The sequence below is a fragment of the Lissotriton helveticus genome, chromosome 2_1, assembly GCF_964261635.1.
Source record: "Lissotriton helveticus chromosome 2_1, aLisHel1.1, whole genome shotgun sequence".
In the NCBI taxonomy this organism is placed as follows: Eukaryota; Metazoa; Chordata; class Amphibia; order Caudata; family Salamandridae; genus Lissotriton; species Lissotriton helveticus.
The window spans coordinates 1,336,130,173-1,336,141,696 of record NC_136059.1 but is presented as its reverse complement, the minus strand read 5'-3'; the positions used below and the strand labels follow the sequence as shown (position 1 = coordinate 1,336,141,696).

The following is an 11,524-nucleotide window of genomic DNA, read 5'->3' as shown; positions in this document are numbered from 1 at the left end:
AGCACCGCATTGTCAGCGCATAAAAGAACTGACTGCTTTCCTGCCCACTGGCAGGCAATTAGGCTGTAATGAGGACAGGGAGGCTTATAAACGATTAATATAGACAGTTAAAAAAATAAGGGGGCAAGAATTCAACCTTGGTGGACCCGCCTACCGCTCCCTGTGAATATCTGACTGCTGCTGTAGTGTGGGCATGAAGGTTCATTAGTAAAGTTCCGATAGTGGGCTTGACTCCCAAGGAACTAAGTTGACCCGGTCAAAGGTGGACGTAAGGTCCATGAAGCCTAAAAAACTGCGCCAGGTTGAGCTACCATGTATTTGGACACTAATAAATAGAGGTTAAGACATCGAGCAGTGGTTGAGTTTCTCGAACTTAAACCAAACTGCACCTCAGAGATTATTCTGTTTGTATAGGCCCAAGCAGAAAACTGGTCAGTAAAACCCGACCCAGGCCCTTAACTGTGGAGTCAATGAGGAAAATGGGGTGATAGCAGTAGGGGTTATCCTTATCCCCCTTCTTGAAAATTGGTATAATGGTGGCTGTTGGCTAAGAAGGCGGCATCCCTTTACTTGCGGCTGCGTTTAACACCCTGGTCAAAACTGGGGCCCACACGTCTATTTTCTCCCGGAAAAGATCTGGAGGGATCAAATCGCATCCAGCCACCTTTATCCAGGACAATCCCTTGATGCCCAGGCATACTTTCTCCAAAGAGAAAGCACTTTATGTATCACCCAGGCCGGGTTCTATCTCATTAAGGGGCTATTCCATATATCCAAAGAAGTACACCCTTTCAAAGTGATCAACCCATTATTTCGGGGTAATGTGATGGCATAGCACAGGCCTTGATGCCTCTGCAAAACAGGGCCTATTTATGATCGGCCAAAAGAGTTCACTATCACCCAGCTGAGTCAATTGGGCTAATTTGTCCCATGCATGTCTTTGTATTAGACGCCTCCGCTCTTTCAATGTCTCCTTGCAATTATTACAGCAATTTGCCACCCATACTCTATTTCATGGAGGACTGCTTAATATCTTTCTTCAGGAGGCCAAGGGCCCATGAACACTCAGCATAAAACCATTTTGGGTGTTCTGGGGCAGTGCCGGATATGGGTGCCCTAAACAAGTCAGCGACCGACTGGTCGATGTTAATAAATGAGCTTGGAGTCTCTTCACCAGCGGCTAAGCGGTCTAAGCAGGTTAATATCTCCTGGCCTCAAGTTTTAAATAGGGTACACTTAAAAGTAATGGCTTCTATCTGTGACCAGCATAGATGCCTCCCCTGGTCGCTTAAAGATAATGTGCCCGGTGATATGGGAGGGTCCGCCGCCTTGTTCCCTATATACTTATTGTCGTTTGCCAGCCATAAAGTTACTTTCTGTTGGTTTCAGCTCTTCATCTGGTTATTACCCTCACCACTTAAATGCAATGTGCTGACTGTCTCAGTTTCCACACTCTGTGAGGCTACTCAGGCCTCTAGTGGTCCTCTTCAAACCTAGGAGTATTCTTGCTCGCCATGGAGTTACCTATCTCTGGTATGGTGATCAGACCTTTCTGCGTAAGGTACCTATTTTTACGCTTTTACTTTATTCAGTCGCAACATGGATGTATTTTATTTCTCTATGGAGTTACTTTTAGTTATGATATTTGACTCTGCAATGTTTCTGGATCATTATTTTGGAATTCAGATCCAGACTAAATTGGTAGTTATTGGCTCTCACTTGACATATGGACCTGATAGGCAGGGAGGCCTACTCAATGAGGGTAAGTGAAAATAATTATTTGGACTGACTCCAAGGTCAGGAAGTAGATTTGCATCTGGTGGTGAGTACCTGTAATTGAAGACTACATTTCCAGAGCTCCAATTAGCACTCCCCACTCAACTTTCCAATGAATATGTTGATAAAGTGCAAGTAACCTGGGCAGATGGTATCATAGTCTATTTCTTTGTCACTCATGTAAAGGGTCCTGAGCAGAACAGAACAGGCAATTATGTACTCATTATAGCCTGCCCCCCAGGTGGTTAGCATTATAAGAACATGGATATGCAAGAACATGTTTAGGTGTTCTCTTTCTTCTGGGATATCCACTGTCGCAGAATGACTCCCCTTTACCATGGTCCATTCAAGATGTAGGGCATGTCCACAGCTCCTGTTGCATCCTCTCTTGTCCCACTGTAGTCTTCTTTCCCTCAATGACAGCTTAAGCAGGACCAGTGCATGACAGCTTAGGAAGCACCTACTGCAGCTGTCATTCCTTGACAGCAATCGTTGGGGTAGGGAGGTGGAGCATTGTAGCTCAGACCATTGAGGTACTGTATACCACTAGCAGCACCCTTTGTGGTGGGGGTGCCTTTGTCAGTATCTGCAGGGACATTAAAGCATCCTCATGACCTCTAGTGCCTAATTGAAGTACCACCCATCACCCCATCCTCTTCTTTGCAGATACTACTGTGTGTCTTAAGTGTGTGTGTCAGCCATATGTCTTCCTTTGGCAAGTGTAGCTCAGTATTTTATGGACTGAGTATGACATGTCTTCTTTCTTTTGTATCTAAACAGCTAAAGGAATTCCAATACACAGCCTCTTCATAAGATTGCTTGTGAGTATCAAATTCCGCCCCCACCATATTCCACCAGATCCCTCTCCTCAAGTTTTTTGCTGGCATTTCTATGCAACCTGCCCATGGAGAGCTTGCATTCAACTCAGCTTTTATCCTTTTGAACTTGATGGTTTTATTTCCAGTCAATTGGTTATCAGTAAGACATACTACTTACATCACACAGAAACAGCAAAAATGTGGTATTGAGTACTGTATAGAAAACAAGGTAGCATTACCAGATGCTTTAAAGGCCAGTGAGTATTCACCTGCTGAATTCTTTGTTGTGGGTTTTCAGGTCATTTCTTCACATCCCCGCTGGGATGTCAAAAAGGGAACTGCTGTCTTGGCTCTTCTTGAGCGCCTGATTCCTGCAAACTACCCGTTTTTAGCGAGGCTCATCAGAATGAAGATCCCCCCGCTGATAACATATTTGGAAGGTGAGTCCCCAAAGCACAAGCCATTGAGCACCCAATTTAAACAAGCATTAATGGCATTTCAAACAAGCATTGACAAAGCTATTATGCCTGGTGTTGGCTGCTAGTTTTTAGGCTTTGTCCACGCTTGGTTTTTTCACAGTTTTTGTAAGCTTTTACTGTGGAAAATCCAGGTACTCAAAAAGCCCACATTCCCATAGTAGTCCCTGGAACTAAAGAAAAATACTTTGTTTGTGGATGTGCTCCTTGTGAAAAAGCAGAATACCATCACTCACAGTGAAGTTAGCTTAAGGCTGATTTGGCCCATGATGAATGCTGTGGAGGGCAGAAGAAAATGTGAATGATATGACACAATAGACCAACAGATGAGGAGGTCTGACTTAAAGCCTGTATAAGTAAGCAATACAATTTATCAAAATGCATACAGTTTTGTTTGTAGCTGGCCGTACTCCAAACCGAATGGGGCATCAACAGAAACCTCTTTCAAGTTCTAGGTTTCTTCCTTATATAACAGAAAGGCTGTTAACAACATTGGTTTGCCAAAAATCACTTAATTACAGTGCTTCTGCCATGAAGCTCTTCAGTTGTCAGATGCAGCCTTGATCACATGAAGGAGCTGAATCTTGATTCAGTGTATATGTGCTAAAAATTCCGTAAACATAGAAAAAATACTTCTTCAATATATGCAAAGTCCTCATGATTATTACACTTCCCATTTCTGCAACGTCTTTTATTTTAATTGTGTCTTATTTGAACAACACAGTAATACCAATTCTTGTAAACTATTGAGCTTGAAACAAAGAACCCAGGTGGCGTCAATGCATAGGAGACTTTGCAAACCACATTTATAAACACCAAACACTCTCTCTGCTTTTGTATTAGAAGCAGGTATTATTCAGGCTACATGGTGGTTAGATTAGCTTATTTGGGCATTGCATTGTTTGTATGATGAGTAAGGCTGAACAGGGCATTTCACAGCAATTAATATGAAAGAAAATAATAGATCTCTGGTCCAACCATATGTTGCAGTTAAAATTAATGTTTTATATATTGCATAATTGAATCCTACTATGTGAGAATTTCACAGTGAGGAACATTTAAAAGAGTTGGCGATATTATGTTGTTAATAAATAAATTGATACATATTTCTGTTAGGATAGACATCCTTATTTTCTTAACTAGAAGACTTATATTTCAGCCTTTGTATACCAGATATCATGCAGAAGTGTTTTAATGTGTTTTTAAGGAAGATTTCATTACAAATTATAATTTCACTTAGATGAATTATGAAATGTTATAATCATTTTGGTCTTGGATATAATAAAGGAGTATTTTTCTATATGTATGTAATTTTAGAGCAGGAAAGCACTTTTTTTTATCTAAACCACGATGGCCATCCCCTATATGATCAAGGCTGCATCTGACAGCCAAATGCTTAAAGGCTAAAGCTCTGTAATAAATAGATCAAGTGGTGTGGCGGCCTTTCGGTTATATAAGAAAGGAAACCAAAATATATAGACCTAAAATTACAACCAGATATAAGGATGTAAGAGTGACATCAAGGGCACACAAACAACTGATGACATTGAATTCAATTCCCAGGACAGGCTGAGCCTGTCCTGGGACACTTTGTAGTGTGTGACTATACATCTGCTAGTGCTTGGTATGTAAGACCATGGCATTTGAAATGTTGCCTGCTGTTCACTTTTAGTTACATATATTTTTTTTCCCAACTGCTATTTCAGCTGCAACTGAAAGAACCTTTGACTCGGAACAGTGGAAATGCGTGCTTGTTTCAGTAAGGATTATTTTAGAGTGAATATATGCAGATATAACATTCACCCCACCATAGTGCTGTTCTGCTATGTGGTTGCAATATTTTCACCATATGCCTATTGTTTGTCTGGATTATAAAACATTTTTTTACCTTGATTGTGAATAGGCACAGAGAGGGAGAAGCTGTACTCGGTACACAACATTTTCCTAGGATGCAATATTTACCAGAAGCATTTAAAACTTCATTAGCCATATTCACATTCAGAAACTTGGGAATTACATGCTTACTGCAGATAGTCCTGCATGTATCAGATTTTATCTCCATGTTTTACCCAGAAAAATTACAGGCACTGCAGTCATTATACAGGGTTAGAAATGTAGCCCCATGTTGGAAATCAGGTCCTCTGACTCTTTTTGTCCACAGGATAGTCACTCTAGCACAACGTTCTTCTTTCCCTGGATTGTCACAATATCACTCTTCCGGGTCTGCCAACTGCTTTTCACATCATCAGAATGTTTATCTTCTGCAATCAGTTTGGCATGTGATCAGTGCTTCCATATTCATCTGAATTGTCACTCTGTCACTGTTTTAGTTTAACCTTGTGATGGTCATGTTATAACTCTCTCTATTAAACCCTTGGTTATCGCACTCCTAATTCGTTCCTTTGTAACAGTGTATTCTTTGCCTGGTCATCACACTTCACTTTGCTTTTATTGTGCTCCTGTGATGTCATTTTCTTTTCCTTGTGTTCAGTCTTCAACCTTATTAACACAAAATGTTCATTCAGCCATAACTCTGGTGATTAAAGAGTATATGGAGCAGATTTACAACCCCCTTTCGCCACTTTTGCGACACTTTCCCACATTTCCCATGTTAAAAGTGGCTTAAGGGGCTTGTAAATCTTCCCCTATAGGTTTGCATTCTGCTCCTAAGTATATGATATAGCTGCACAATCCCCATCTGTTTTCTGTCTGGATGGCTGCACTGTAACTCTTTTCACAATAATTTGCAGGCAGCATGCTTTTGGTGCATATGTTTCTGTGTAAATCACGGCCACTGTAAAGGCCTCCTGTTTCTTCTGACCACTGATTTCACACCACACTATTTTCGTGCTGCTCTATGTGTTCTCTGGTTCTTCTGTCCACATATTATTTCATCATTACTGAGGTTGTTGTCAGCTGAAGTTTGTTTACCCATATCTTCTCAAAGTCACTGCAGACATCAGCTGTGGATACTGCATTTACGTTTATATTACTGCATTAAAGTCTCACGTTTTTCTTTTTAGTTCCTGGGGACTATCCTGAAGCAAGCACCATACAGAAAATGGCATGCCTTTTTTATGGAAGAACTCACCGCACAGATTGACAGTTTTGCCCATCATGAGAATGAGGAGGTTAGTGCTCTCAAGGGTCATTTGGAAAGGCAGTTTAACACAAAGTCAAAGAAGGATAGAACTTTGTATTCCAATCGCACTGTGATTGGTAAAGTAAATTTGTATACTATGGGTGCACAGCACTGGAATTAGACAGTCGGGAAAATCAGGTATGGTTCTTCAACTCCCTGGAAAAGCCAACCTTCTTAGAGTCAGATGGAGATAAACACAATGAGGTAATTCCTCTCCATCTGACGTGTTAGGAGACACCACATGTCAGGGCTATACTCATTGTCCTAATGGATCTTCTTTAGCCAATAGGTATTCTTCATGTTAGAGCCACTCCCCATTCAGTGGATGTGAGGTCATATTCATGCAAAAATCGGTGGTGGTATTGTTCCTATTAAAAAACAAGGATGAAAGAAAGGCAGACAAGAAGGGGGAACCCTAAGGATTATTTCTTGCTGCCCTCACACATCAATGAGGATGTCATGCTTCATAGTGGGCATGCTCCTTGTAAGGCCAGCACTGCAATGCTCTATGGGCCCCATGAAGAATCGCTTTAGCAGAGATCTTTTTATTTATGCTGTCTGATGAAAAGTGTCTGTGTGAGGGCATTTTGAATGTGAAGGGTAGAGTGAAAGTATATGGTGAATTGAAGGGAGACTAAAACTATCTAAGAGATACCAAACTGGAATTTAATGTGATGGGTCCCTTACAAGGTCTAGTAGGGTGATGTACCCAAGTAGCCTAAATCTGTGAGTGTGGGCAGGTCGATATGTTTCGCGTCCAATGGCCTAAAAAGGATCCACAATGCTTCTTCAGTACCTAAAAAACGGGTAGATAACCCTTCCCCACACCTAAGACGTGACATCCAGTATAGGTAGTCCCTAAGCAGAAAATACCTGGTTCAACAAGTTAAAAATTGATCATCCAATCTAGAAAGTAAATGAGAATATTAAAAAAACACACAGTAAGCAAATGTTTTGTATATACGGTCCAATGATTCCCTGGAATCGCTTTTCCAGCTCACTGTATCACATTGTCTCCAAAGGTACAAATGTGCATGCTATTATTGGTGCTGATCAGTCATCACAACGTGAAAAATGTGAAAAACACACTTGTACTTACAATATAACAGATAAAGCAAGTGGACATACGTGGAACAGACAACATAAAACCAATCTCTGTTGGTGTTACACATCGCATTATGAGTGATTGGTTGTCCTCAGGTGTGAGTGCAGGGTCTTACCCTTTGATTCAATGTATTATACCCCATAGTCCAAAAGCAAAGAGTAGCACTCAGGTGCTAACTGTGGAAAGAGAAATGATAGGGAGTATTCAGGAAAAGCAACCATACTCACATGGTTTCTGCACGGTGAGCACAAGAGTCTATCCTCCTCTGCTTTAAGGTGCAGGTCAGTCAGTCATGTTTCTTTATTCAGCATTTTACATGAAAACCATAAAAGTACAGTTTAAAATGACAATATACATTTTAAAAAGAATATAAACACTATTACTATTACAGTTCATTGAGCCCCTGTCCCCCTCCCTCATGTTACTCATAATTTCGGCGCGGCTTCCTTCAACAGATCCCTCTTGTCTCTCTTAATTTAACGGCTAACCTTAACAAACTCATTACAGAAAGTAGGGTCAAGGGATCTTGGGCCAATTGTAAATATAAAAGGGCCTCCTTAGCATGCCTAAATTTGGGTTTTTTCAGCAGACTAACTAAAAAACGGTGCCTGGGCAATGAATAAAAGGGGCATAGTAATACAAAATGAAGGTTATCCAGCCGCAGGGACCCTTTGACTCAACTGAACTAGTAAAACCTACCGGATCAGCCAGAAGATGATGTAAAAAGTTGAGCCTAAAGCGTGTGATTAAAAATCTGTCCAGGGCATTGTGCATGAGGGCAAGGTAAGGTTCCATTCCTTCACAGGTCCTCACTAAGCCATGAGCTTTGACTGACTGTTTGCCCCATTCCCTATCTTCTCCTGATGAGGCTTTATAGTTAAAAAACATCTCCTTTACCCTGTCCCGATCCAGACCTAGAATTATGGTCGGCGTTAAGAAGAGATCCTTACAGCCAATGCTTTCAAGAATGACCTTTATGTACTTCAGCCATGGGATATTCATTCACCTGTCCCTACCCAGGCAGTCCAAGATTATATGCTTGGTCAGCATGGCCTCTGGGTTAACGCAGATCTTTAGCCAAGCTAACAGGGGCCTAACCTGCACCTTGTCCCCTATAAACGCTCCACCCAGTTCTTCATGAGCAATGTAAGCGGGAACGCACTGTGGGACTTTGAGGAGCCTTCTCAAATATTTGTTCTCCTCGACCTGCAGTTTGTCGGAATCGACGAACCCCCACAATTCTGCCCCGTACACAGCTTTAGAGTAGCAGATTGAATTGTATAAGTTCATCATTTGTTCCGCCGACAACCGTCCTAGTCTGCGGCCAAAATTCAAAATTGCCCCTGTACTTGACACTAACTTATTGCATCGCTCCTCAATTAATGCCTTATAGTTTAAACCCCTATCAAATAAAATGCCCAAGTACGAGAAGGACTGCACCTTCTCTAAGCTATGTACGCCTATTCTATAGTTGAAGTTTTTCCTTGATTTAGTCCCTGTCTCCATGACGTACGACTTGGTCAGGTTGGCAGACCGATCTAAATTATTCATAAAATCCACGAAACCATCTATCAATCGCTGTAGTCCCAGTGGAGTGCGTGCCAACAAGACCGCGTCGTCTGCATAAAACAGGACAGGGATTGCTCTTCTGCCTACTCTAGGTGAATCCACATTTAAGCCTCTTAGGGCTTGTTCTAGGCCATTTATATACAGGGAAAACAAAAACGGAGCCAAAATACACCCCTGTCGTACCCCACTATTGCAAATAAAAGGCTCGGTGCTTTCACCCTCTAGATTGTACCTGACTTTAGCCGAGGTGTTCCAATGTAGAGCTCTCAAAATCTTAATGAGGTCCTGGTCCACCCCTAGGTTACTCATTTGAGCCCACAGCTTCTCCCTGTTGACACAGTCAAATGATGCAGTGAGGTCCATAAAAGCTAAATAGACTGCTTCATCATTGGCAATGGTGTATTTAGCCACCAGTAAATATAGATTTAAGCATTGGTCTGTAGTTGATCTTTTAGCCCTAAATCTGTACTGGACGTCGGTGAGGATGTGTTGTTCCTCAGCCCAGCTCATCAGGCATTTAGAACAACGCGTCCCAACACTTTGGCAGTTACATCTATTAGGGAGATGGGGCAATAGCACTGAGGGCTGTCTCTATTCCCCTTTTTAAAAATGGGGACGATTATGGCAGTTGACCATGAGCGGGGGAGCCCCGTAGCTGTAGCAGAATTTATTACTCTTGTTACAATTGGCGCCCATAGTTCTACCTTACTTAAAAAAAGGTCCGCGGGGATCCCATCCAGTCCCGGCGCCTTATTTCTAGTAAGACCCAGGATTCGAGCAGTAATCTCTTCTAGGGTAAATTCTAGTGCAACATTCCATCTCTCCACCCACTCCTCGTTATCTTGAGCCTCAATATTCCCCCGGAATATAAAGCCCTCTAAAGTGCTCCACCCACTGTTCGGGAAGAACATTAGATCCTATCTGCGGGCTATTTGCATCTTGGAAGCAGGGGTTGTTGTTAACTATCTTCCAAAACGTGGTCATGTCTTTCCTTTCGGCGGCTCCTCTCAGATCCTCCCAGGTTTGAGTTTGGAGTGCATTCTTCCTGCGCTTTACTGCCTGCTTATAAGTTAACCTACATTGCATAACCCTGTATTTGTCCCTTGGGTTAAGTCTAAGGGCAGCTCTTAGATTCCTCTGTGCCAGGAAGGAGCCACTATCAAACCATCTGGGATCATTTTTAGTCTTACCCTGCCCTGACGGCTGCATAGGACCATCTATCAGACGGCTTATTTCCTCAAATGCCTCCACTAACGATGGTCCTTCCACTGCTAAATCTAGACATTCCTCTAGGAACTGTTTCCCCTCTTTTGCAAAGGACTTGTAGAAGCTTTCACCGTTAACCCTTAACCATTTCAGGCGCCTGCCCTGATCTGTAACCTTCTCTATGTTTGTCCTAGCCCCCCTCCTTTTAACCCTACTTACATTTATCTCTGCTACCGACAGTATTAGGGGGTTGTGGTCGCTAAAACCGCTCAACTCTATTGCAAATCCCAGTAGCCACTTCTGAAGCAATTGGGACACTAGTATAAAATCAATGTACGAGCTACAGCCCCTTCCTTTAAAGGTAGGGTTGACCTGCTTATTAGGCTCAATGGCCAGTAAATCCATCGAATGATCGAGCGTGTGACCTTTATTCACCCTACTCAGTTCCCTCCCCTCCAGCGTATGCTCGAAATGTGGTCCCTCCTCTAAACTGCATGAGGTCCAGTCTTCTTTAATGGGTAACAAATGTGGGCACAAATGGCAGTTAAAGTCCCCCGCTATTAAAAGCATGGGTGCCATTGTGCCCTGCTTCTGCTCTATCAACAAACTAAGTCTTTCATCAAGCTCTCTCGCTCTGGATCCTCCCGCATTATAAAAGTTGACCAAAATTATGTTGAGGCCCCTATTTTTAAACTGGAGGCCTATCATATAATCCGAATTCCATTTTAGATCAACCCAAATCCCTTCCAGACACAAGTCTACAAATATTAGGAGCCCTCCCCTTGCTCTTCCCGCCATGGACTTACTTGCCGGGACCCCAAACGATTTATACCCAGCTAGATGGAAATTAGTGTGGTCTACCTCCCAGGTTTCCTGCACACAGATTATTTTGAAGTTATTAATATATTCCAGCCAATCCTGATTTTGGAACTTAGCTGACAGACCTGCTACGTTCCAGGATACTAATTTAAAGGAACTCCGTTGGGGGTATGGGGGAGGGGCAAGTGCATATAATAGGCCTATCACTACTTCGAGGGATCTCGGTCCTGGATGGCCATATTTTGCCAGAGGCAAGCTGGATCGCGTTTTAGGTAACACATCTTGGATGGTCCTCTGCCTGCGGTTTTAAAGTTGGGGGGGCCACATTTGGCACATTTTTTTGGCCTGACTCCTCTCCCTGCAGTCAGTCTACTTCGCGAAGATGTCTACCCCAGTGAAGTGGAGCATATTTATTGTGTAACGGTAGTGCTGGCCCACCTCCCTCCCTCTGGGGGGCTAACTGACGGCCATATATATCTCCTCCCCCTAGTACTGCTGCCAAAAGCTTGCTCCTCGCCCCATCAACCCCCCCTCTCATCCTACCTAGCTGGCCAATCCTATGCCTGTTGCACTCAAAATGCCCAGATTTAGGCATATGATCTGGTGGGGTATA

At 42.7% G+C, this 11,524-nt stretch overlaps 1 protein-coding gene across 1 annotated transcript in view; it reads left to right on the top strand.

The window, feature by feature from the left end:
- The first annotated feature begins 6,135 nt into the window (after window positions 1–6,135).
- LOC144819742 (uncharacterized) overlaps window positions 6,136–11,524 on the top strand; it is a 29,637-nt gene continuing 24,248 nt past the window's right edge. Inside the window, exon 1 of the mRNA XM_078677505.1 lies at window positions 6,136–6,201. Coding sequence (XP_078533631.1) covers window positions 6,148–6,201 — 54 coding nt within the window. The 5' untranslated portion in view covers window positions 6,136–6,147. The remainder of the gene's footprint in view (window positions 6,202–11,524) is intronic.